Source organism: Serinus canaria, chromosome 15 (genome assembly GCF_022539315.1).
Source record: "Serinus canaria isolate serCan28SL12 chromosome 15, serCan2020, whole genome shotgun sequence".
NCBI classification, from domain to species: domain Eukaryota; kingdom Metazoa; phylum Chordata; class Aves; order Passeriformes; family Fringillidae; genus Serinus; species Serinus canaria.
In genome coordinates, this window is record NC_066329.1 from 11214319 (window position 1) to 11240124 (window position 25806).

The window sequence follows — 25806 nt, forward strand, 5'->3', positions numbered from 1 at the left end:
AACTGTTGTGCTCCAGGTATCATACAAGAAGATTTATGTATTCCTCCCCATTGTCATCCTTCTACCACAGACACGAATATTCAGTTATATGAATTTTTCCCAACTACGCCTTGACTACCATTTTTCCAGACAGAAGCTTTCTCTTTATTTCATGACAGTATAAGTGCTGATGAAAACTACTGTAGTGTTAAGACCTTTTCCTTAGACAGTCTGTATGAAATGAGTTGACAGATCTCAGATTTTATCACCAGGAGCCTGGCCTACGTTTATGGCTGAGCTGGCCAACAGAGGCTAAGGTTTGAACCTGGTTTAAGACTTCCAACATCCTTTTGCTCTCCACCACCTCCACATCAAAGCAATCCAAGCTTTGAGTACGTATCTGAAAGTGAATAGTTTTGTTTCTGGATCAAGCACATTGGCAGAGCAGTGGGAAAGGCGTTTGTCATTGCACAGCACAGGCCGTGCAATTATGGACATTTATCCTCTGTGCACTTTTCAGAATAAAATTGAATTGTATGTTCTGTCCCCAAGAAGATGGCTTCCTCTTAGTTCCACAGCACACTGAAATTAAAGTCTGCTGAGAATATAAATGAGGGCTTGTTTCAAGTTCAGGACTTTCTGCAGGCACCAGTGGACCAGATAGAAGAGGAAAAGCAACGCTCTCCTTTTTGAAAATAACAAATACAACAAAATGTATGGGTGCATTCCAATAAAAGCAAAGCAGCTGCGAGTCTTAGCCTGGTGGGGTTTAGTTGTTAGTCCTGGATGTTACCCCACAAATCCAAGTCAAGTTTGTAGGTGAGAACAATGAGCAATGAGCCCTCATAGGCAAACTGCCCTTGAGCTTTTCCTTTGCTCACCATGTGTTTGGGTTTGGTCTCTGGATTTTCAGGCTGCTGCCCACACGTTGGACACAGCTGACTCTCCCAGCGTTCTGTGCTGTGTGTCAGAGCACCCTGAGCCTCTTGCAGGAAAGCAGGTTTCCTATTCCGGTTAATCCACTCTTTCACATCTATTTGCATGTTCCTCCAGAGCATGGCAGTCACTGCTTATCTTCTTAGGAACCTCCTTCACGAGTTTTTGCATTTGCTGACAGAACATGGCTCTTAGAGACACAGACTGTGCTGTGGAAATGCTTTGTGCCATAAGGCTCTGTGGAAGAAGGAAGCATGGCAGGATTTCCCTCATTTCCTAGTGGATAGTCCCAATCATGTCATGGCTCTTCCTGCAGAGAAGAGTGCTTTGTGTGATAGATGAAGTCCATGGTTCACCATTCTGCAGTCTTACTTATTACTTTTTTAAGAGGACAGGGTGTTGGGGAGGGTTGTTTGGGGAGGGTTGTTTGGGTTTTAAGGCTTGTGAGTGAGGAGTTCTGTCAGCAGAGTTTGCTGGGCTCTTGTTTGGGTGCTGCTCCTCTGCTGCAGTGGCCCAGGCTGTGTCCTCCAGGAGGTGTTTGTACAGCCTCTGCTGCCTTTGGTTCTCTTGGAACAGTGCTGGACACTGGTTAGGGAAGTATGAGCAGTAGCATTGCATGGAGGGAGCAGTCAATATTATTTCATTTTGCTTTACTTTATTTGATTTAAAGTTGATCAATCAGACTCTATTGAAAAGATTGTGACAGATACTCAGTGCATCTGATGACAACTCTTATGTCATAGTTCAGATGAAGTAGATGGGAAGTAGTAAGATTGTGGATATTTAGGCTGTCAGACTGTCACTGCTACTGTTGAGAATATAACTGAAATATTGGTTAAAACTCTTGAGAAAAGTGTCATGAAATTTGCCCAGGCCCAACAGTTAAGATCGTATTTCATGTGAATGGACACTTACACCAAAACAATGAACCTTAGAAAGCTGCTAGGTAACTCTCTTATTCTGATACAGGTCAATAATTGTGATTAAACATCTCAGTGGGTTTCCTTTTCAAAAATGTGTGTGCTGGCCTACAAAAACAGCAACAGCTCAAATCACATCTTTTTTCAAGGACTTGCATATCAACCAACTTAAGATCTCATTGTTTCTGTGTAAATATTTTTTTCTAATACCAGCTAAATATAATACCCTGTAAAGGTGCATAAAAAGTTTCAAGGGAAGGTTAAATCAAAAGTGTGTTTGTGCCACATAAAAAACTTTATTTCACTTCATTATTGAGCATCATAAACTCTAGTGTGTAATAGGAAAACACAGATCCTGTTCAGGGCTGGCAGCAGCAGCTGCAATCTGTTGCTACAGGAGATGCTCAGGAGTGAGTGAGTACAGCACAGGGGTTGTAGTTGTCCTCCCCCAGCTTGGTTTTACTACTTAAGGATATTTGCATGAGAATAAAATCTGGTTCTTTGGCACTCATCTGCTCCTGCTGTTTATTCTTCGCTTGAGGTTATTGTCTCAGTTTGTGACAACATAATTGGTTTCTGTGGAGAAGATTATGATATTGATGAGACTTATATATGACTTCAGGTGAGGTGCAATCAAAGCAACAGTTCAAAATAGAAGGTGCTGTCTGTTTTCATGCAGTTTTCACTATGGCTCATTCAGCAGCGTAATTAAGGATGTTATTTATTACTGAACTGTATCACACTCAGCTGAAGTAGGGACACAGTTCTGCTACTGCAGGCAGGACTGGGGTCACTGCTGCTTATTTTGTGTTCTAAACTGTTGTAAACTCCACTAGGCTGGGCAACTAGATGCTGTTCACTCAAGGGTTGCTCACTATTTGTTGTAATTTAGTGTTCTCTAGTGCAGACAAGCTGAAAGAATTGAGCTGGAAAATGCTCTCTTAATAGTTCCTTCTGTGTGTTAAATATTCCTTTGAATGGTTAGCTGCTCTTACACAGGATAAGTTTTTTTGAGAGCAATTATAATCAGAAACAATTATTTTATTGTGTTGTTTCCCCCTTGCTGATTCCCAATTTGCTATTTTATATCGTACCCTATCCCTTTTCTTTAAACACCATCTCAGCAAAGTTTGCCTAGTGTTTGGAAATCATTCCAAGATCTTGGCATGTGTGAGCTGTCTGTCCTAACTCGGGCTCTGTAATGAGAGCTCACTTGTCACTTGTGGTGCTGTTGCAAGGGCAGCGTGGCCATGCTGTGGGTTCCATTGGGAAGGAACCTGCTGCAGCCAGGAGAGGCCAATGCCAACATCAGGAGTGCTGGAATGTGTTGCAGATTGAGAGGAGTAGGATGATCTCTGTCATGATTTAATTTGCTGTGAATGACATTTCGCCGTGGTGTGACTGGTGAATTGTCCTTGGGGAATGTCACAAGTTATTTTTTTCTCCCGTCTGGATTACGGAGCCAAAAGGCCGGAGGGACAGACAAGTGTGAGCCAGGTTACAGGGAGCCTTGCAGGGAACTGGGCTAGTGGAGACTTGGTCTGCCCACGGGCAGGTGTGGGACCAGGCATTTTCCTTCCGGATGTCATCTGTCCTCCTGCTGCTGCTGCTGCTGCTGCAGGCCAGGTGTGTTATGGCACCACAAACACGGCTGTAGCCACGTTCTTGCTCGTGCTTGAAAACATTACAGGCCTGTCATGAGATGCATCCCCCCCTTCCTCTCTCCTCCAGAAAACATTGGATTCTGATATTACCTTGTGATTCTGAAAGCCAAGGCCTTAGGCACATGCCTTTCGTGCCTCAGCTTTCGTCTGCTCCTGCTCCCGGTTGTGTAGGAGCACAATGGGGGAAGAGAGAAACCTGAGGAGACAGGCTGAGCACATCCCATGGCCTTCTGGGAGCCCCTTCATGTGCTGGGAGTAAATGCTTTGCTCCCAGCATGGTGGATGAGCAGGATGGGGAGAACACCATCACCTACCCATCATTTGAGTTGGAGTTGGCAAGAGGACAGTGGTACAGCACTCAATGGATATTTAATGTACTGAAAATAAGAAAGGGGCATAATTACACGATTCACGTGGCTTTATCAGCAGTTGCCTGTAAATATGTGTTTAAAGTTTGACTGTGTTTTGTTACTTAAACTTGAGGGACCAGGCTCGGTGTGGATCCTGGTGTCACAAGGGCTGTGTTGCTGCTTGCTCCCATGCCAGCTCTTGCCTGTTGCTGCCTCTTCTGAACTAGCCAAAGTGGTTGTGCCATGTGGTAATTCAGACCAGGGAACCGAGCTGAAACTAGTTTGGCAAAAATCCTGATGCAAAGACCATTAGATGTGCTTCTTTATGGCTTCTTGGTTGCTCAGCACATGCAAATATTTAATCTCATGTTTAATTCTGTGTTGTGGGCGTAGGAGCCGGAGGCAAAATCCTAACAACTTGAGTGGAATCGGGATTTCCCCTGAAAGCAGGCCCATAAATCCAATGGGAAATTTAAATCTCCAGCACTCAAATACAGGCCTGTGACCCTCCAGTTCTGGAGGGCAAAGGCAGTGTCCATGTGGAGGTGCTGGCCCTGGGACCTTTGGATCCAGAACAGGTCCCCAGCTGACCGATGTGTAACATGTCACACTGCGGGGAGGGTATTTCATTGTGAAACCCCAGCAGCGGGCCAGGATGATCAGAGCACGGCTAGAAATGGTTCCTGGGAGCAAGTCAAAGAGGGGGTGCCTGCACAAGGAGCAGCGTGAGGCCAGATGCTAGCAGCTCCACCAGCCGGGTCGCCTCATCCCAGCGCTGGTTCTGTCGCTTGCAATCTGGAAGTTTGCTCGGTGCCTTCCTCCTGCCGAGGGATGGAGGTTCCCCGCCGCCGGCCCGCCCCGCGCCGCGGGAGGGGAGCGGGCAGGTAGCGCGGTGCAGGGTGTGTGTGTGTGTGTCTGTGCGCGTCTCCTTTGTCTGAGCAGCCCGAGCAGCGCCGAGCGCCCCGCGGGCGGCCGCGCATCCTCCCCGCCCAGCGCCGCTCGGCACACCCGAGCCTCGGCCCGCCCCCGCCGGCCCTCGGCACATCGCGGGGCTCGTTAGCGGCGGGGGACTAATTGCCGGCCGGGCCGCCGAGCCCCCCGTCCCCGGCCGCGCCGTGTGCGGGGGGCGGCCGCGGTGCCCCGGCCGCGCGGTGCCCGCTGTCCCCGCAGGCCGGCGGTGTGGAAGCGGCCCGCGATTGGCCGTGCCGGCAGGGCCAGCCCCTTCCTGGCTGCCTGGCATGAATATGCACGGCCCCCCTTCCTCCTCCTCCTCCTCCTGCATGTGTGTGTGTGTGTGCGGGGAGCGGGGCTCCGCCAGCAGCGCCGCTCCAGCCATGTCAGCTCGGCTCCGCCTGGGCCCACCATGAGCCATGGCCATGTCTGCGAGCGCCGACGAGGAGGACTACGAGTCGGAGCCGGAGCCCGAGCCGGGGCCGGGGCCCGAGCTGGGGCCGGAGCAGGTCCGGGGCGGGCGGCGAAGTTTGCAGCGGGAAGGGAGGGGAGGAGGCCGGGCCGGGCAGCGCCGCGCCGGCCGCGGGGACGGGAACAATGTGGGGTCGGGAGCGGCCCCGGGGCAGCGCCGCCCGCCGAGGGACCGCGCCGGGCGGGGCCGCGGAGCCTCCGCGGGGCCGGCCCGGGGCGCTCGGCCTCGCCCGCCGCGGGCGCCCCGGGCACCGCGAGTTCGGCACCTCCCAGGGCCCCGAACGCGCCGCGAGCGGGTGGCTGTTGCCTCTCGGGGGCTGCCCTGTCCGCGGCAGAATTGTTATTTTTTTTCCTATTAAGATTCCTCAAATAGCTGCGAGGGCTGCGGGACTTGGGGGAGAGTCTGATGCTGAGCCTGGCTACCTTGTCTTCGTTTGATTTATAGCCAAAGCCTCCTTTCCATTCCCAGGGACGAGGGATGTAGAAGAAAGAGAAGGATGTGTGCCGGAATGAAAAGAGAACTTTTATTAATACTTGCAGGGTTTATTCTCTGAAGGCTTTTTTTTTTTTTTTTCCTGTGGGGGAAGGAGAATAAACTTCTTGAATTTATGAAGTAATCTGTGAAAAATAATCCAGAACATATGTTCTAGATTGCGTATTTTACTCTCTAAGAACTGCCTAAGCAATTAAAAATGCACCAGGAATAGTATTAAACATGTGTATGTAATTTAAACATAAACTTGATAGTTTTGTTCTTAACTCGAGGTGTTTCGCTCTTTAAAATAGCCTGATATTTTCTTTTTAGAGACAAGTTTCTATGTAGTCCAGGTGTTGAGACTATCTTCCAAAACCCATCTTGTTTTGAACAACTTTACCTTGTTTTGGTTCAGAAATATGCAGAGAAAACAGGGTCGAAAAAGAGTTTGGGGTGGTGGGGAGCCTTGGGTGCTCCCCAGGGATGGCAGATCTTACGCAGAAACCTTGGGGGACACAGCGTGCTACCCTGGCCTGGTCAGTGTCAGCCCAAGAACCTGAGGTTTGCATGAGTAACTTTATTAAGCCTTTACCTTATTCTGAGGGTTGTGTGAATGTGCAGGCCTGTGCTGCTTTTGAGTTCACTGCTGTGCTCCCAGACCTAGTTAGTTAAATGTCCCAGTCCTCTTCTTTTCTTAAAATTTTTTTCTCCTGCCAGGCCTTTTCCATTTGTGTCTTGGTGCACTCACTGCACACTTTTTAAAAAGAGCTAATGGTTGGGAGAGCAGATTGGTCTCAGCTGTATTGTACCAGCTGTGAAATTGTTGCTTGGAGGTGCTGGTTCTTGCTGGATGAATCTGGAAAGTTGGTTATGTTCTGGGATTCTTCAGCTCTTCTAAAACCTGAGGCTTTCATAGTGTTTTTGTGTCTTAGAAGTTTAAAACAAAAATTAATGCAAGACAGGGGAAATCTTTCTTTTGGAGTTTCTTAAGAAACTTGGTCTGGTCCTAAACTATAACGCAGTGACCTATGTACCAAAGAGCTGTGGAATGTTTTCCTTTCTGTTGAGAACTGTTCCAGTGGTAAAACACCTCATGTAGTTCCAGCTGTATTTTCATACAGGCCTGCTTTAATGTCTGCTTACCCTATTTTTCTACACAGGACATGTCCAATCAATATTATGTTGCTTTTTCTACTGCCATATCCCTTATGTGTAACAGGTGCTTCACATCTAAGAGTGCAGTTGAACAGCACAATTTCAATGCTCCAGTAGAAGCCACAGGTTTTGTCGCTTTTTATGCTGACTTCCATTCCTCTTTCCCTGGTCTGTGTCTCACCTAAGAAGGCAAAAAGTCTGGAGTTTTATATCACAGAGCACACAGGATTTTTACTGCACTTGTGGTAGTTGCCAGCAGTACTGGGGGCTTGGAAGCATGTGGGTTGTGTCCTGTGTCATGGGCAGCACCTGCCCCAGCCCACCAGGTTGCTGTGTTGCTCCTGGTGTGAAGAAATTTGATTTCTGACTGTGTGTAAACATAGAAAACTGTGCCTGCTTGGGGCAGGGGGATTTGTCCCAAAGCAGCAGTAAAAAAAGCTGTGTTGTGCCCAATCTGGAACTTACTGGGGTCTTTGTGTTAAGAGCTGCTGCTTTTGCTGAAGCTTATCTCCCAAAGCATGTTTTTGCCAATATATCTTATTCCACCCTCCAGGCCTAACTTCTGCCTCCTCACCACCAGAGGAAAATAAACAGGGGCACTGACATTGGCACTGATGTGCCAGTTTATCACACCCTAAACAACATTGCTATGTTGGCAGAAAAGCTGCTGGAGTGTCATTAACACCCAGATGAACCTGCAAAGTATAAACTTTTATTTTCTTTCTATTTTCTTGTGGGAAATGAGTCTGATTCAGTAGTGGAGTTCTGTGTGGTCACCTGGAAGGGTCACTAGGAGCTACTTTGGTTGTAGAAGAGGATTTTGTAGGTATGAAGTGGAGGAGATGGTGGCAGTAAACATCTGGAGAGGATTAATGCTGATTTGGGATAGCTGGGATTGAAAAGGTTCCAGTGCCTTCCCTTTCCCTTCAATGCTGCTGTTTAATGAGAGACCTTGGACTTGAAGGACACCTCCACCCCATCAGGAGTGTATTCTGAAGGAGGGTGATGTAACTGTAAACACTCACTGTGAGAGGAAAACAGCTCTCCTGGAGTTTGCATGTGCAGATTTTTGGGTAGATAGGCTTTAGTCAGACATGGTCCGTGGTGTTGGCATGTGCTCTTCAGTTAATACAGCTTTTAAGGATGTTATTGGCATCAGTGGGATTTTTTTGCTCTCTTAATCTTAGCTTCTTCCTTGGCCCCACTGCATTCCTGCAGTTACATCATCCTGTCCTTCCTTCTTCCTCTGAGTTCTTCCTTTGAGAAGGGTTTCTCTTAATTGCTAAACAGATGTGAGGGTTTAATACAGAACTGTTGATTTGGTTGTGATTATTCCCAGGCTCCTGAGGGAAGTGGTGGAGTCTATGGAAGAGTTAAAAATACGTGTGGATGTGGCACTTGGGGACGTGGTGAGCATGGCAGTGCTCTGTTAATGGTTGCATTCGATGATCTCTGAGGTCTTTCCAACCTTAACAGTTCTGTGATTGTGCAGTGCCTGGCAGTGTGAGTGTCACAGGCTGACCCTGCCAGGCAGCCAAGGCCTGCACCCAGATTTTTGAAGTTACCTGGTCTGCACCACTGCTGGGAATTGTCAGTTTGGGTTTCCAGTGGGAACACCAGAACTCCCTGCTTAAGGAGGCTGGGAGAGGAGTGTGGCCCTGGAGCAGGAGGGGACAGTGCTGCTCACTGCCCTGGGCAGCACACAGAGTTTTGTCCTCCAGAACTTGCAGCCTGTTTGGATGGAAAAATGCACCTCTGATGCAGTGGGAAAGGATGGAGACCTAACAGACCAGAAGTCTTTGCTGTGCCTGTGGTGTTGCAGTGTCCAGTGCTGCCCATAACCCAGCCCCTTTATAGGTGGTGTTTAGGTGACAGCAGTTAGAATTGTGGGTTAATGCATGTAGCTTCTGTAAGAATGTTTTCCCCCTAATGTTTATTTATCAGACTTTGTAAAAAAACAAGTAGTTGTTAGTTTTGGCTATCCTAATTCTGTTAAAACAATTGTATTGGGATGCAATGCCACATAAAGCTCTAAGCTCAGGACTGGCACCTGGCAAGGCCTGGATTCTCATCTTTGGGTGCTGTTGTGGTTGTGTGGATGTGGTCAAACTACAGTAAATGAGAAGAATCAGAATTTGTCTGTGTTACAGAAGGAAATCAGTGCTGTCTTGCAAAGGCAAGGGATGTATTTGTGTGGCACAGCACCTTGAAGCAGTGAACACTGCACACATAAAAGATGTTGTCTAGGAGAGATGTACACTGGATACTACATGAGCTGTTCAGGTTGTGCTTGGTTGAAGTGAAGTGTTTCAGGGTCTGGCTGACCTGCCCCCTGAGAAGCCCTTCAGAACAGCCCCACACGTCTCTGGGTTTTTGTTGGAGATGTTGAGTCTGAAATAATGGTTTGGTGCTGCTGGCAGCAGTTTAGAGCAGGTCACTGAAGCTGAGTGGTGGAATAAGAGCTGTGCTCAGGTAAAGGCCACTTGCAGAAGAGCTTGTTTCTAGGCTGCAGACTTAGTCAGCCTTGCTTTGAGAACCAGGACCTCCCTCCTTCTGGACTTGGTCACAGGGTCAGCTGATCTTCCACTCTAGGGTGGAGGAGTTTGTGTGTGAAGTTGCCTGGTGACATCTCTGGCAGATCCCAGTTGGTGTTGGGACAGCAGCTGGGGAACATCAGCACCTATTTTATGATGCATTTAATGGCTGATAGCTCTTGTAGTGTTCTCTCCAAAGCTTGGTGTTCATGGTATTTTTTGTTTGCCCGAGGTCTTTTGAGTTGTTCTTTGTAATTGGGAAGGTTAGAAATTTGCTGCTGTAAACATCAGGGTTATGTCCTGTTGCAGAAAGGGTTGTGCTCAGGGCAGAGGCCATTCCTTAGTGCCTCTGGTCCTTCTGACCCTGGTTGGTGGTTTTAGTGACAGCTGGGCAGGGCTGGAACATGTGGAAGTGTGCTGAGGTACCTGTAAGTAGGCAGTGGAAACTGCCCAGCAGCCAAATGTTTGTCCATAACCAGGATAAACTCATGTTCTGAGGAGAGGCTTCCAGGTAGCTCATTTCCTAGGGCTGGGTTAGAATTGTGAGTGTTGCACCTGAGTTGCTCCCTGGCTTCTCTTGTAAGGTTTAAGAGCGGAAAAATCTTCAAGTTTGGTACAATCTTTGTTTCCTTGACAGTTCTCAGAGACAGCTGTGGAGAGTTGCATCTCCTTGGGAAAGGAGATGGTGGGGTCCCCTCCACAGGAGTGAGATTGTGTCACCCCAATGGGTGTGACACCCAGTCCTGAGCCTCAGGCCGTGGAGCTGCTGTTTGCTGGCCACCCAGCACAAGGAGTGCTGCCATCCCCTACCATGTGCTCATTATTTGCAAGACAAATCCATGGAGTTGTGCTGGGAGGCTGGCAAGTGGCAGTACAGAGATGGGGACAGGAGCTTTGAAGGAGATTTTTACCCAGTCTCATTACCAGGCCTGATATGTTGTAAAACTGCAGTCTGAGCTGGAAATCCTGCAGCATCTCCTCACTAACATCGACCTGGAATTTATCTGGCTGTCTGCCATGTGCTAAATAAACCCCAAGCCATGTTGGAGGCTCCTTCTACCCCCTTGAATCCCAGGCCAGATTTTCTTCTGTGGAGGTTTTTAAGCGACCACTTTTGGAGCCCCTTGAAACTAGATACGAATGGGAATTCCTGCAAGGCCTCTCCAGCCTTGCTGGCTGCGACATCCTGGAGTGAAAACGTGGCTTGGATTGAGGATTGGTTGGTTGGTAAATTAGTACAAAGCCAGCTAGTACAATTTGCTAATGAGCAGTGAAGAGGTTTGAGTAGGCAAGAATGTTCCATACAGTGAGATGGAGGTCTGCACCTCTGCTGTGGTCTGGTGATGTCAGGAAGAAAATCTGAGTTGTGTGGTGTGGTGTGACTTCAGATTTGTTCTTGTACTTTCACCTTCCTGCTTTTGTGGGTTTTTTAGGATTCTCAAATTCTGTGTTCAAGCAATGCCTTTTATTACTTGTGTCTTTGCAGTGTCCTGGCACTTAAACTGTTGTCCTCAGAATTAGGACTTGGCTCGTAGCACTGTGGCAGAAGCAGGAGTTGTCTTTCAGCTGGAAAAGTACAGAGTTTGATTTTTCCTTGAAAGCATTTAAAAACAGCATTCTCACGGTGTCATAGCTGTTGTTTGCCTCAAACTTAATCATGTTGCTTCCCAGTAGGAAGGAGTCAGGTGCTCACACAGAATCTTCCATGTGCTGTTGTCCAAGGGGAGCTGCCAAGGTTGTTGTGCATGTTTTGGTTTAACTTGTTCCCGCTGCTATCCAGCCTTTGGTTCGTGTCTCGCCTCCCTTCCTAGCTGAAGGAGACTCTAATAGAATGGAGGAGTGATTCATGCTGAGGAAGAAAATTATCTCTTATCTAGGTTGCCTCTAAGCCAGTCCTGCCAGAGCCGACTTTATCCTTGAGAGGCTGGAAAGTTGGTCTAGAAGGTAAATATTTATTCTTTAGAGTGTCTGACATTGATCTGCAATCCAGGCGGCTGCTGCGGTTGCCGATGGGAAGGAAGCTCTGCTCGTCCGTGTTCACACAGCGCAGTGAGGATCAGCCTGCACACGGAACAAAATCTGTTCTGGAGGAGTGAAATTAAAAACTTTGCAGAAATTTCTGCAACCTCATGGACTAAGTAGTGTTTTCTCCCACCTCAGTAATGATAGTCTGTAGGAGAGAATACTTAAGGGGTCTAGCTCCTGACTTCTTCACTCTTCCAGCACTGAGATTCCTGGGATGGAGGCTGTTAAAATATCAGCACTTCTCTGCAGCTTAAAGAAAGTCACTGGAGCTTTGCTAAGTCAGCTGGGAAGAAGATCAAATACACTGCAGTGTGGCTTCTCTTCAGGGTTGTACAGCAGGACACTTGGGGTAGCTTTTGTACAACCACGTGCCATGTTTGCACATCTCTTCCTTTTAAAACTCTGGTGGAATTTCTGCATGGCTCCTTATAGCCAAGCTGCCTCTGCCTTGGTGATTGCCCAGAATTCAACAGAAACAGAAAGTGAAACTGGGGGGTCTGTTGATTATGTGCTGAGGTGTGCAGAAAATGGAAGAGTTGTATAAATGCTAAACCAAATGAACTTTGCAGTCCTGTTATTATCATCTTTATGGAGAAAGCTGTCAGGGGTCAGTATGAGCCAAGCCAATTCTTGCATAATTAGCTCCATACAATTACATGGTATTTAGTGATGTCTGGCTTGAGCTGTAAGTTCTTGTGTATAACAGGGAGTTTCTGATGAGAACACGAAATTTGGATGTCCAGAGTGAATATGTTGCAGTTAACCTAATCATTTCAAATCTTTTCATGCTCCTGTAGTTTCTGTCTTAAAGGTCATTGAAATCTAGACCTGGGATGCCCTTTTTAGTCTTTGCACATCATCAGTTGGTGTTCTATTTTTGAGCACTTGCTGGTGTTGGATAGGAGGGGAGCTACCTTGGAAGGGTTTTGTAGCATTTGTGGTTTATTTCCTACTTTTTTGCTTGGCTGTAGTTCATACTCTGCAGATTTTTTTAAGGATACGACTGGAGGCTTGAGCCAGTGGCTGAGTGTTTTTCTGTTGTACCTAACCACCAAATCATTTTTGCTGCTCCTGGGACTCAGCTGAGGAAGTCCTTCTGGCTTAACCTGAGCACAAATCTTAAGATACCTCTAGCCCAGAGCTGAGCACTGGCATAGATCACCTATTGACCTAAGCCAGGCACCTCACTTAGGACTTGATCTTGTGTTGAGCTGTGCCTAAATGTCTTTTCCCTGCCCTCCTATTGAAATGGGCTTGCTCTGGCTTTGGGATATCTCATTTCTGTCAAGGCTTCTGTGTCATTTTTACAGACCATCCTTTCTTGGAAAGGCAGTGGAGCTCCTTTATGTCTAAGAGTGACCAACTCTGCTGAGCATACCTGTGCGTGTCATTCACTAATGGGGTCAGTTTTGCACCGAGCTCAGCGGGGAGCTGGACGTGCAGCTGACCCTGTGTCTGTGTGTGTCTCTTGCAGCTGACCCTGTGTCTGTGTGTGTCTCTTGCAGCTGACCCTGTGTCTGTGTGTCTCTTCCAGAACAGGGCAGTCGGGCGGCCCAAGGGGAAGCTGGGCGCTGCCTCTGCGGTGAAGCTCGCGGCCAACCGGAGCACGGCGGGCGCGCGGCGGCGCAGGACGCGATGCCGCAAGTGCGAGGCGTGCCTGCGGACAGAGTGCGGCGAGTGCCACTTCTGCAAGGACATGAAGAAGTTCGGGGGGCCCGGCAGGATGAAGCAGTCCTGCATCATGAGGCAGTGCATAGCTGTAAGTGTGCCTGGGCCTGCAGCTCGCCTGCAGAGTCCTTTCCTCCTGCTGTGTCTCCTGGCTGACCAGGTGTGGGGCTGGGAGCTCTGCTCTGAGAAGTCTCTAAAGTACACCAGACAAATCGTGTGATCCCTACCCTCCCGGCTCAGATCTCTTCTTTCCCAGTGCTTCTCATCCTCTCCAAGTCCTAAACCAGAATGCTTCTAAAACTTAACAGGATAGCTTTCCTTTTAGCAGTATAGGGGTGGAGATTGTCAGTACATCAAAAATCAGCGCTCAAGTCACTCTCACACTCTGGGATATGGTGGAAAAGGGGAAGAGTAGGAAGTGCTGATTCTAAGGATGAAGAGATGTGTTTGGTTTGGATGTTGGAATTTCCTGAGAAAAGCTGCCCTGCAATCATCTAATGCCGTGTTATCCACACAAATTAGGATGAGAGAAATCCTTGGCTGACAGCCTCCAAGATTTTGGTGTTGATGACCCCAGCCCTAGGCTCCCAGAGATCTGAATTTCAGTTTGTTTGCTGTTACTTAGGCATAGAGCAGAGGGTCTGAGCTGGATGAGGCAGAGAGCCATCAGTCCGGGGTCTTGTCTTCCTCAGGGACTGGAAATGGCTGTCAGGGAAAGAGCATCAGAACAGGGCAGGCAGGCAGGCAGTTTCCTGGGCTCCTGTGATACATTACTGAGGAGTTTCTTGAGTCACAAGTGATCACTTTCTGTTTAACAAATATTGACAGATTAATCTTCCATTAAGTTGTTCAAGCAGCTTTTGAATCTGTAGCTGCCATGCTGACTTGTGGAGCTTCTTCTCAGGTCTCATGTCTGCAGTGACTCTGTTCTAGGCTAAAAATCAGCTTTAGTTTTTACTTTAATTCTTTAGAAGGTCTTGTTTATGCTGTTGTTATGGGTTTGGTTTTCTTTTGTTGTTGTTTTTTAAGGAAAGGAATGTTGTTTATTCATAACTGAAATATCACCCTATCTATACTGATTTCTCTCATTACAGTTCCCTTCACTTGGTGTTTGGGGGTTTTTCTTTTAACTCTTAGGAGATGACCAAAGTGGAGGGATTAAATGACTTCACCTAACAGTGATAAAAAACTGATAAGCACTTAAGATTTCCAGTAGTTGCTCCTGGTAGCTCACTCCATGTTCTGTGCCAAGCTCTGCTCTGTTCCTGACACAGAGGATTGGGTTCAGCACTGCTGGATCTTTCAGTAAAGTACACAGAATATCCACCTTTCTGCAGAGTGCTTTTGCAGCTCAAGTGTCTTTTCTTTGAACACTTGATTTCCTGGAGTGTGGCATGAATTGAACAGCATGGATGAAGAATTTATTATTCTCCAGGGGCAAGAAATAGTGAAATCATGCTGCCTTTTTAGTGGAAGGATTAAATTAGGGCTGCAGTGTGCTTTCTCATCCTCACTGATGAAGGAAACTTTCATACTAAGCTGTGACACTCTCAGTAACGCAGGCTGAGCCTTTTGGAGATGATCTGGGCTCTCTTCTAGCTGAGTGTAGTCATCTTCTGTCTTCCAGTGAGGATTTATTTCTCTTCTTGTGCCTAGAGTTTTACTTTCAGTTAGGACAGAGGTAGCCAGGGGTCTCTAATTACTTGTCCCACCCTCACATACACTAACAGTGACTTCTCTGCACTTTCTAGGTTGGTGCAAATATCAGGGAGAATATTACAAATTCTTAAAGCAGCAAAGGCCCAGAAAATTAAGGAATCGAAGTGTTGTACCTTTCAAGGTGCTTTACATTTCTGTGAGCAATCCTGTTGGCTTTGCTCTTGTTCTCTAACAATTCAGCAGTAATAATACCCAGCAGCTTCCAGCCAGAAAGACCCTGCAAGATGCTGAAGCTGTATGGAAGTAATGATCCCTACAGTTCTGGGATTGTGCTTGCCTTGGTTAATAACACTGACAATATTAACTAGACAGACTTTCATTAAGTTCAGAAGCCTTCAGAGAGCCTGTGGCACTGCTGTTCAGAGAGCAGGAACCTCCTCTGCATCACCAGTTCCATCAGGAAGGGAGGCAGGAGTGCCTGGGACCCTGCTGCATGGAATGGGGCTGGGAGGACACATTGTGACAGCCCAGCTGCTGTTCCAGCCCATCAGTGGGACAGAGGCAGTGGTGGCACAGTGGAGATTGCCTGGACACCCTTGCTCCCAGCAAGAAAAATTGTACTGCTGTTTGCAAAATGCTCTGTGCTCTGATGGCTCATTACAGCTGGGCTTCCCCCTGCCTGAAACTTGCTGGAGGATGCTCTGTTGATGCTGAAATTGGGGTTGGTGTGCAGGTATTCTCTCAGGGGTTGATTCACTCCATCCACAAGAGATCCTTGCTGGGAAAAGCCCCATCTCTGCTTCTGCCTGTGTGGTAGTTAAGACTGGCAGCCTCATCAATTGCACTTCCCTTTGTGGGCAGCTTAGCTTCTTCCTTTTCTTTCTTGTAGTGAGGTTTATACCTTATTGCTGCAGACCAGAATTTTGTTAATCATTAGCAAAAAGGTGGCTTTTTAATTAGAGTGCCATTCAGTGCTTTGACATGGGTGACAGGTATGTGAGATGCTGCAGTTCCCTTCCTGCCTCAGAGAAGGAAAAATCTGTGTGATCCTACTTGTGACACTTGCAGGAGAGGATCCTCTTTCTAAGTGAGCAGAGCTTTTTGTGGGCTCAGGTTGGGAGCAGGGCCCTGGATAATGGACTGCCAGTCAGGAAAAGGGCTGTTCTTGGTTCTGTTGTGGGCTTGCTGTGAGACCTGGATCAGGTCCCATAACATCTGTCTGCCCTGCCTGTAAAATACGGGAGCTGCCAAATTGCTCCTCAGATTGTGAAACCTAATGGATGTGAATAGTGCTGTTCTAGGGTGATTCTTTCCCCTCCCATTGTACACTGGTGCAGTGACTTGCATGCCAATGTCTGTGTCAGCTCACAAATTCAAGGAACCCACCAAAAATGCATTTTCATCCATCCCAGTAATGTTCCCTGAACCTGCATTGCTACAGAGTGAAACGTGTCCTGTGGAGCTTGATCTGGTACCCAGCCCTAATTTATTACAATTTTTTTTTGCCTTCCTGTCAGTTTGCACAATAATTTATCTCCTCTTTGCAATGAGGATACTGTAAATGCACATTGAGCTCTTGTGTTTCCATGTCTGCCACATCTTGATCAGTTCTTTCTGATACGTGAACAGCCGGTGCTGCCTCATACTGCTGTGTGTCTGGTGTGTGGAGAAGCTGGGAAAGAGGACACTGTGGAAGAGGAGGAGAGCAAGTTTAATCTCATGCTAATGGAATGCTCCATTTGTAATGAAATCATACACCCAGGATGCCTTAAGGTGAGTACAAGGATGTAATACATGTTGGAAACAAAAGCTGAATTAGTTATCACCTTAATGTAAAAGTGATGCACAGAAATTGGGAAACTTTTGGGTTTTCATCTTTGGACAGATGAGTAAGTGAGCAGAGAGCTGGTGTGAGGAGTAGGGGGAGCTCTGGGGCATGCACAGCCCTGACCAGCAATGTAACAGCATTCCCTGCGAGCAGGGACCCTGCCTTTGGACATGCCCTGAGTGTGTGAAGATCTTGTGGGTTTGTTTCTTTCTTTTTGCCCCTTATTTAAGGAAGTGAGGTGTTTGAGTTGGGATGGGGAAGGCAGAGCAATCTGCCTGTACTTCAGGGTGAGATATTCCCAAGTCCATGTCAGTAGCTTCTTCCTGAGCCCCACAAATTACAGATGAACAATTGGCTGCTCGTGTAGGTCCAGGCACAGATGTGCCTTAGGGTGGCAGCTGGCTCTGAAGATGTTAGGAGCAACTGTTGGAGCAGGAGTGCAGCTCTGGAGAGCAGCCTGAGCGAGTGGCAGGCTGCAGGAGTGCTCACCCTTGGCTGACTTGAGTCCTGTGAGCAGCTGGATTCTTTGCTGGTAACAGAAGTGTCATTTTGGGCATATCTTCCTGCATTAGCATTGAGAAGCTGCCTTTCTCCAGAGCTGGTTTCTTTCAGCTGATCAGCCATTTCCTGATGCTGATTTGTTTATGGTTAAAGTGATTTGCCAAAGCAAGTGTGGTCTGACACACCGTGCCCAGAAAGCAGCATTTGGGCCCTTCTGGGCTGTCTGGGAGGAGAGGTGTGTGTGTTCCTGGGCAGGCCTGGGGTGAAGCTTCCCTGGCCTTTCATTTCTCCTGAGCTCTGCATGGTGCTGCTCCAGGCTCTGTGCTGTCATTTATTAGAGCAGAATGTGGGGAGCTGGCAAACAAGAGCTGTGCCTTCTCCCTGATTCATGGAGCTGGTGCTCAGTTCCTGCCACAGATGGGCTCTGAAAAGGAGCTTTGCTTGTTTGGCTCTGCTTAAAACAAAACTTTGGGGGCTGATGAAGCAGAGGAAGGAGCTGTTCATTTTCAGAGGTACCTTAATTTTACTTTGCTGTTCCAACCCTTGCTGGAAGTGCCCTGTGCACCCCCATCTCTGCCTTGCAGTGTCACTGGCACCTCAGGGCTGAGTTCAGAGGAGAGCTGTTGTCTAGTGGCAGCTCAGGTATGACTTCCTCTCCCCAGACTACATGTGGGACTAGTACAGGATGTGGGTCAGATCTGTGAAGTCAGGCAAGTGCTGTTTGTTGTCTTACACGTGTGTGGTGTTCTGAGTGTTCTTTTGGTAACTAGGAACAGCCTTGCTTTGGCTGTCCCTGACAATTAAGCACTGGGAGATTTACTGTGTGCCTTGTGTGCCTTTTATTTCGATTTCTCATTGCTTCTGCTGAGCTGAAATGGTGGGTAACTGGTAACTGGTGCTGTTTATTTCCTGAGGCAAAAGAGCACTGGTAGAATTTCAGAACCAGCTTGGAAGGTGAGATGAGACTGTTCAGGAGAACAGCAAAAGGAAAATGGAGCCTCTTCCTTAGATCCTTCCTTGCTCTTTATTCCCAGGTTCCATGATTTCCTGCAGGATAGAAATCTCTAGCCATGTTTACATGCTGCTCCAGCCCTGGAGCCCTGAGGATGGAGCCCATAAATAGCCTTTGAGCAACCCCAGCCCCAGGGCAGCTGCCTTCCTGTCCCACTTGGGAAATAGCACCATGGGAACTGCTGGTCATCTCCAGCTAAATATCTGGCACATGTGCTGCTGGGGGAGACTGGAATAAGCTGGATCAGTGCAGATGTGCTTTCCTGGCTTATTCCCATGTGGAGTGAGTTCCCTCCAAGATGCATCTCCCAGAGCTTGTGGAGTAGTTTGGTGCATGCAGGGGGTGATTTTTTCTCCAGGGCAGGTTGGTTGGTTTGAAGTCCATCTTCTTCCAGCTCCCTGATTAGGCTGTTCATGTTCTGGAGGTTTTGCTCCATGAAGCAGCAGTGCCAGAGGACCTCTCTGAGGAGTTAAATTAAGGGTGGCTCGGGTGTATCTGTGCCCTGGCACACTGAGCCTTGAGGGGCTTCTCCGGGGGCCCTGGGTAGCAGAGCACCTGCAGTGCTGGTGTTGGAGCTGTGCTGGGGACAGCAGGATGTTCCTCCATGTCCTCAGAAGTGTCCCAGGAGCTTCCTGACATCCTTCTTTCCTTGAAAATACCACTCCAACACAAATGCTTGTTTTGCTGAACGGGTTTCCTATGAAAATGATCTTGGTGAGAGTTTCGCAAGCACAGCGCTGCTTCCAGAGGGAGCTCATGAGATTTTGGGATGAACACTGCCTTGCATTGTTCCACAGTGTTTGAGTTGAACCAAGAGTGGTGATTTCTCTTGCTTCATCTCAAATTGCTGGCATTGCTGGCTAGCATGTCTGAGTGCAGCATCTGATGCTGTTTCCTTAGGGAGAAGGGCTTCCTTTCTCCACTAGGAGCCTGTTCTTTTCCATCTCAGCTGAATGTGGTGATAACCATGGAAGTGAATATTTAGGAGCAGCAGGGCTGCAAAGGCCAGAATTCATGGCTCTCCCTCAGGGATGCCAGCTCAGCATCCTGGGGTCTCCATATCCCTACCAAGTGCAGTCCCCAGCACGAGGTCTCGTGCTCAGGTCTGAGCTGCTGCCCTCGTGCTGCAGGTAGGTTTCTGTGACGCCTCACGCTGTGCCTCACACACGCACCTGCTGTTTGCAGCAAACACTCAGAACTGGCTCCCACCCAGCCTGAAAGGCTTGGGACAGATTCAGTGGCAGGTTTGTGTGTGTCTAATTAGTTTGCTTACAGTTCCTCACATCTGTTCAGTTCCTTAAACTTCACAGAAGGGACAGAGCTGTAATGCTTTCCCTTCAGCAGCACTTGTTCTATATTCAGTGCGGGAAATAACTTGTTCCCAACTTGGGCTTGGGCCAGGAATTGTTCCCCTGAGGCAGAGATGTATACAACAACTCCTGGAGTATCTTACACCTACCATGGGAAAGAAGGTTCAAAGGCACACAGTTGTGATAAAACCAGTATTTAAATTCTGCCCACTTCATTTACTTATTTATTAACTCCAGGAGTCTTGCTGAGAGACTGACATGTCATCACTCTCACTGGATGGTGAAACTAGAATGGCTGCTGTCTGGCTCAGGGACTGGAGGAAGCAGTTCCTAAATCCAAGGGCTTGCTCCTGCACAGCCAGTTCCTTTTCCCTGCGCTGGGGGGAGAGGAGGAAATGTTTCAGAAACATGAAAAATCTGCAGATCCCTGCCCGTGCTTGTTCCTGTCTCCTGCAGCCACACTGTTGCTGCCAGTGCCCAGCTGTTAGTCTGAACAGCAGCATGTTTTTGTTGTCTACAATAGTAATAAATCAATATTTTTCTTTTTTTTTTTTTCCCCAAGTTATTTATTTCTGAGTATGTAATGAAACCCTTAAGTGGGAATGTGCCATCAGTGAGTGTGTGTGTGTGGAGGGTGTATCTTAGCTCTGCTTTTAATTCACGGAAAAGTCTTTTCTGAAATGTCTGTTCCCTGTTTGGAAAGCACTCCAGGCTCCTGTATGAAAATCCAGACAAGAGGAGCATTCCAGCTGTGTAGGGCAGGATTGGGCTTTTGCTGGAGTGTAACAACACTAAACATGAGTTTGTTTCAGACAGCAGAATGTCAGTTTTGGAGGTAGTGAAGTTGTCAGCCTCTCTCTCCCTTACCCTGAGTGAGGATCTGGGGTGTGGCAAGGCCTGGGAGGGCTCTGTCCAGTCTGAATGCTCGTGCCTGTTCTGAGCTGCCTTGGCAGCCACTGTCCCCACTGGCACAGGGGCTGCAGCCTGGCACTGCTAGTTCTGAGCCTGAAAGAAAAGTATTTTAAGGAACACTTGATTACAGTGCAGGGTGCTGTGCTGCTAAAAATGCCCCTGGGATTAATGGATGGGAGAACATGGCTGGGAGAACCCTCCCTGTGCAGGGCTCAGGCTGTGCCTCTCCAGGGGGACACAGGGCTGGGCTTTGCAAACCCGAGGTGTGGCAGGGCATTTGGAGATGGTGCATTCACAGCCCTGGGTTTGGGGGTTTGCTTGGGCTCTCGGGGAGTTCTCTGTTGTTGCTCCAAGAGCAGAGTGTGTGGATTGGGATTGTCACTGACCTTATGGAAAGCCCAGAGCTGAGCCCTTTGTCAGATGTGTTTGGCCAGCGCCCCTCCCTCCTGCATTGCCGAGGGGTGGCTGTGCAGCCCCCAGGGCTTGCTCAGCACCAGCAGGATGGTGCCTCTGCTCCCTGGGAGGGCTGCAGTCCCTCCCAGAAAAGAAGGAGCTGTACAGTGTTCCTTGGGATGATCATCACCTTCCTGCAGGCTTGTGCAGCACAGCTGTGAAGGCTTGTGTCTCCCACAGGTGAAGGAATCGGATGGTGTGGTTAACGATGAGCTGCCGAACTGCTGGGAGTGTCCAAAGTGCAACCACGCAGGGAAAACTGGAAAAGTGAGTTTAATGGGAATAAGTGGTGCTGGAATGAGATACAAAATCTTAAGCATTCCCTCTGGCTGATAGATAGACAGACTTTAGCCCAATACAGCTTTTGATTTTGTGCTTAATTCAGGTTTTGTTCTTAATGGTGGGGGGGTTGGAATGAGGTGATCTTTAGGCTCCCTACCAATCCAAACCATTCCAGGGTTATGTGGTTCATTCCATGATGATTCTGTGAGTTGAAGGAGACAAGCTCACAGCTTTCTGTTCTTCAGTAATTTTTGTATACTTGCACCAACACTTCACCCAGCACCTGGGGAATATTTAGGTTAGTTCTGTACTCTGCTACATGTTAATTTTGACAAGGATAATTCCTGAAATTAAAAATTCACAAGCAATTATGCAAAACCTGGAGTGTCTGTTGGAATTAGTGAAACACTGTTTCTTTGCAGACAGAGACAGACACTTGCAAGTGTGTAGTTAGAAAAATAACCTCAGGAAAATTAAAACTTCTAACTCCTTACTAATAATTTTGAGTTAAAAAGTGACCAACGCAGCAGTTTTGGAATGCTGGTGGCATTTTGGAATGCTGGTGGCAGTGTGAAGAGCTGGGAGATGCATAAGGTATAAAGTTGGGTTTGTGTTTTGTGTCTCTCTGGCGTACAAGCAAAAGCGCGGACCAGGATTTAAATATGCGTCAAATCTCCCGGGCTCGCTGCTGAAGGAGCAGAAAATTAACAGAGACAACAAGGAGGTGCCAGATGCTGCCAAACGGAAAGGGGACTGCGAGGAGACCCCCAGGAGGAAATCAGAGGAACATTCCAAGAAGGCTCCAGTTGACTCCATCCTGCGGAGAAAGTCTGACGAGGTGCATCTGTGGAGGAAACGGAAATTCGAGAAGTCCCAGGAACCCACGATGAGGAAGCGGGTAAGGCACAGCCCCTGCTGATGGCTCTGCACAAGGCCTGGCCTGCCTGGGGCTGCTGGCTCTGCTCTCCTGCCTCAGAGCTCATCTCCAGATCCCAGACTGTTTCCAGAGGAACTGGGATTTTTTACTGTTCTGGTAAAAGCTGCTGGTCTGACAGGACAGTGGCTTGAACAGGGCCACTCAGGTTGGTGTTCAGAGGCCGAAAGCACTGGGCTATGGCTGTTGTTTTATTCAAGATACTGGAAAACCCACTTTAACTGAAAAGTCTTTACAAGGTGCTCAGAGTAGGAACAAAGTGAAAATCAATTTTTCATGGAAGCCTTTTCAGGTCTCTCCACAAGGTGGCGCCTGGCAGCTGTTTTGGGGCTGGCTTGGGGCTGTGCCAACCTGGAAAGCCTCTGGAAAGGACACGTTGGGGTGCCTGCAGAGAGCAGGAGCTGCTCCCAGCAGTTGTGTAGACAACCTGGCCCTGAACATGACAGTCAGAGCTCTCAGGCCAGGCAGGGGCACTGAATTTTCATGTAGATTCCAAAATGTGGTACTTGGGATCTGCAGAAGTGCTGGTTTGCAGAGGCAGAAATGAGGGCTCCAGTTTACTGTGTCTCATGACTAAAGTGGCTGATGGCTGTAAATTCAGAATCAGTGGCTGGACAGTTGTTGCCTGTCAAGCTCCCAGGGGTGGGAGTCAGTCAGTCCTGCAAGGCTGGACACTGGGAATGCTGCAGGATGGCAAATGTAGGGATTTGGGCTGCTTTGGTGGAGAGAGAGCAAAATTCACACTAGCAGTTCCTGCATAGCTGCTTACTGGCCATGCTTTCCTTTTCCCATCCCTTTGGATTCCCCCCAGTGAGGAAGGCACTGTGGGTCACCACTTTACCACACAACACAACAAATGTGTTTGGGCTTTTTACTTTCTTCCAAAAGCTAAAACTTGGAGAAGAAAACTTTATCCCATTTACATCTTGAAATTAGAGAGTGTCACTCATATGGAAACCTTTGACTCCAGGATAGTTCAGCTGCACCATCGGGGTTTATAGTTTCTCTTCTGGTGTCCTATATTAAAATACAGCAGCCAGTTGTGTTTTGATGACCCAAGGAATAAAAATCTGTTCCTGTGCTAATGTTTGGCCCTCCCTGTGTGGTTGAACATTGCCCCAGTCACACAGCCCCTCAGCAGGCTGTGCCCCAGCACATCCTGGAGTCCCTGCTCCCCCCAGGGAACCAGGGATGTCCTGGCACACTGCTGCCCTCACAGCCTGGCGTGATCACAGAATTCCAGTGCCTGTAAGCAGAGCACCCATCAGTGCCCTGTGTGAGGGGTGCTGGGAGCTGCACTGGCCTGGTGAAGTAATGCTTTATTCTAACCTGTCATTAACTTACTGGGACTGCTGCCTTCATAATCTGTTAATTTAAAGGCAGGGTGATCAGCTTTCTCCACCATGCACTGTGGCCTGAAACTTGGGAACACAGCCACTGCCCTGATCCAATTAGTTTATTGGGAAAGCGAAAGCAGGAGCCCTCTGACACAACAAGTGTGCTCACAGCAGTTCCCTCTCCTTGCCAGTCCAACTCTCCTTATTAGAGCTGTTTCATTTTAACAGCTGCTGACTTCTTTCTTGCTTGTGGTGATCAGATTAGGCTTGAAGCCTTCCCGGGCCTCGGTTTGTGTGTCTGACACAGCCTGGTGAATTGGAGGGGGTGCATGAGGGGGGAAGAGTGCAGAGCAGTGTGTTGGGAGCAGGAGCTGGGGCAGGAGGAAAGTCCTGTCACATTCCCTGTTCTGCAGGGATTGGAGGAGATGGCCAGGGTTTGGTTGGGTGTAAAGAAGCATGCAAAGTCTCTAAAGGAGGCTGTGGGTGTCCAGCAGCTGGGATGGCAACTTGTGATCCCAGAGGTTTTGGGAATGGCCCTTCTGACCATGGCCTGAGGGCACTTGGGCAGTGTTTGATGTGGGTGCCCAGTGGATGTGGCCCAAGCCTGGGTTCTTGTGGCCTGCTGGGGACAGGGTGCTGCTGATCTTCTGTGTGTAAATGATCCACTCGGAGATAGGCAAGGCCCTGGAGTGTGCAGGAATCTGCCGGGTGAATCAGTACATTTGTCACTCCTGGAGCCAATAGCTGGACTCTTCATCCCTGCTGCCTCTTGAACCTGATACCTTTGGCCAGTGCTGGGATGGGGCTGGGCTGGGTGGGGCCCAGTGCTGGCAGGGGGCCCGGCCCCAGGCAGGGCTCCTGTGCGGAGCATCTGCATGGAAGCGCTGCTGGAGCCCTGCAGAGCTCCCACAGTCAGCCCTTGTCTCTCCTTCCAGCGGCGATCGTGGAAGGCCCCGGATGACCGAACTGCCATGATCAAACCCCTGCGGCGCCTCAAGCAGGAGCCCGAGGATGAGCTGCCAGAAGCGCCCCCCAGGTCCAAGGATAGCGACCAGTCTCGGTCCAGCTCGCCCACGGCAGGGCCCAGCACGGAGGGCGCCGAGCCCAGGGACAAGAAGAAGTTCAAGATGAGGAGGAAAAGGCGGCTTCCCAATAAGGAACTGAGCAAGGAGCTCAGCAAAGAGCTTAACCAGGAGATCCAAAAAACCGAGAACAGCCTTGCCAATGAGAACCACCAACCCATCAAATCTGAACCGGAGAGCGAGAACGAGGAACCCAAGCGTGCGTTGAACAACAGCGAGAGACTCCATAGGTTCAGCAAAGGGTTGAACGGGACTCCCCGGGAGCTGAGGCACCACCAGCTCATGCCCGGCCTGCGCAGCACCCCCCGGGGAATCACCCGGCCCCCGCCCTCGCTGTCGCCCCCCAAGTGCATCCAGATGGAGCGGCACGTTATCCGGCCTCCTCCCATCAGCCCCCCTCCGGACTCGCTCCCCCTGGATGACGGGGCAGCCCACGTGATGCAGAGGGAAGTCTGGATGGCTGTCTTTAGCTACCTCAGTCATAGAGACTTGTGCATCTGTATGAGAGTTTGCAAGACCTGGAACAGATGGTAAGGAGGGCGGGACACGAGGTGTGGTGGGATGGGCACGGAAGGACAGCGGGTGATGGAGGCACCGGTGTCTCCTGGGGAAGGCTGTGGGCTGTCCCTGGGGCTCTGGGGAGCCCAGGCAGGAGGGGTGACCAGCAGAAGTGGCAGCTCTCACGTTGCTTTCTCAGAAACAGCAGTTCCCAGCATTTCTGGTGGAGATGTGTGTGTCAGACTCAGTGTCAGCCTGCCAGGCTCCAGAGCAGCCTGTGCTGGAGTCAGACACCGCAGTGTTCCTGCTGCTGGAACAGCCAGGCTGGCTCAGTCTTGGTGTCATTCTGCCCCAGGACTTCCTGACTGCCAGCATTTGTGCAGTTCATTTATTAAATACCTACTGAGATAGTGAGGATCCCACTGTGTGCTCCTCACAAGGGCTGGGCTGATTGTCTCCCTGTGGAGGGTACGTGGAGAGCCAGCCTGTTCCCCGTTCCCTGGGCCAGCAGAGCACGTTCTGCAGGAATCCTTTGTTGGTGGTGTTTGCTCACAGCGTGTCCCTTGTGCTCGGGCACTGTGTGGCCCTGACACAGCTGTGGCTGCAGAGCAGCAGCAGAAGCTTTAGTGCAGATTTACAGGTTTCAGTGACCCCTCAGAGAAGCCTTGTGGCTCTGGTGACTCCTGTCCCACGTTCCTGCTGTGCACAAGGACAGACAGACTGGAACAGGCTCCTTTCCAGCACAGCCTGCTAACAGAACACACAAAGTAGAGAGGCTGATAATTCAGTGTGAGGTGATGTGTATGGAGTGTCTTCTCTGTGGGCTGCTTGGTGTCACTGAAACCTGCCAAATGTATTTTCTACTTAAAT

At 49.0% G+C, this 25806-nt stretch overlaps 1 protein-coding gene across 6 annotated transcripts in view; it reads left to right on the forward strand.

The window, feature by feature from the left end:
* The window catches only part of KDM2B (lysine demethylase 2B), a 103364-nt gene that overhangs the window by 73775 nt on the left and 3783 nt on the right, over window positions 1-25806 (forward strand). For 5 of the 6 annotated variants that reach the window (XM_018916747.3, XM_030230865.2, XM_050980371.1 and 2 more), the window contains 5 exons: window positions 12995-13219; window positions 16417-16560; window positions 20984-21070; window positions 21714-21983; window positions 24292-24968. In XM_018916747.3, coding sequence (XP_018772292.1) covers window positions 12995-13219; window positions 16417-16560; window positions 20984-21070; window positions 21714-21983; window positions 24292-24968 — 1403 coding nt within the window. The remainder of the gene's footprint in view (window positions 1-12994; window positions 13220-16416; window positions 16561-20983; window positions 21071-21713; window positions 21984-24291; window positions 24969-25806) is intronic. The other variant, XM_009092449.4, reaches the window with a different exon arrangement.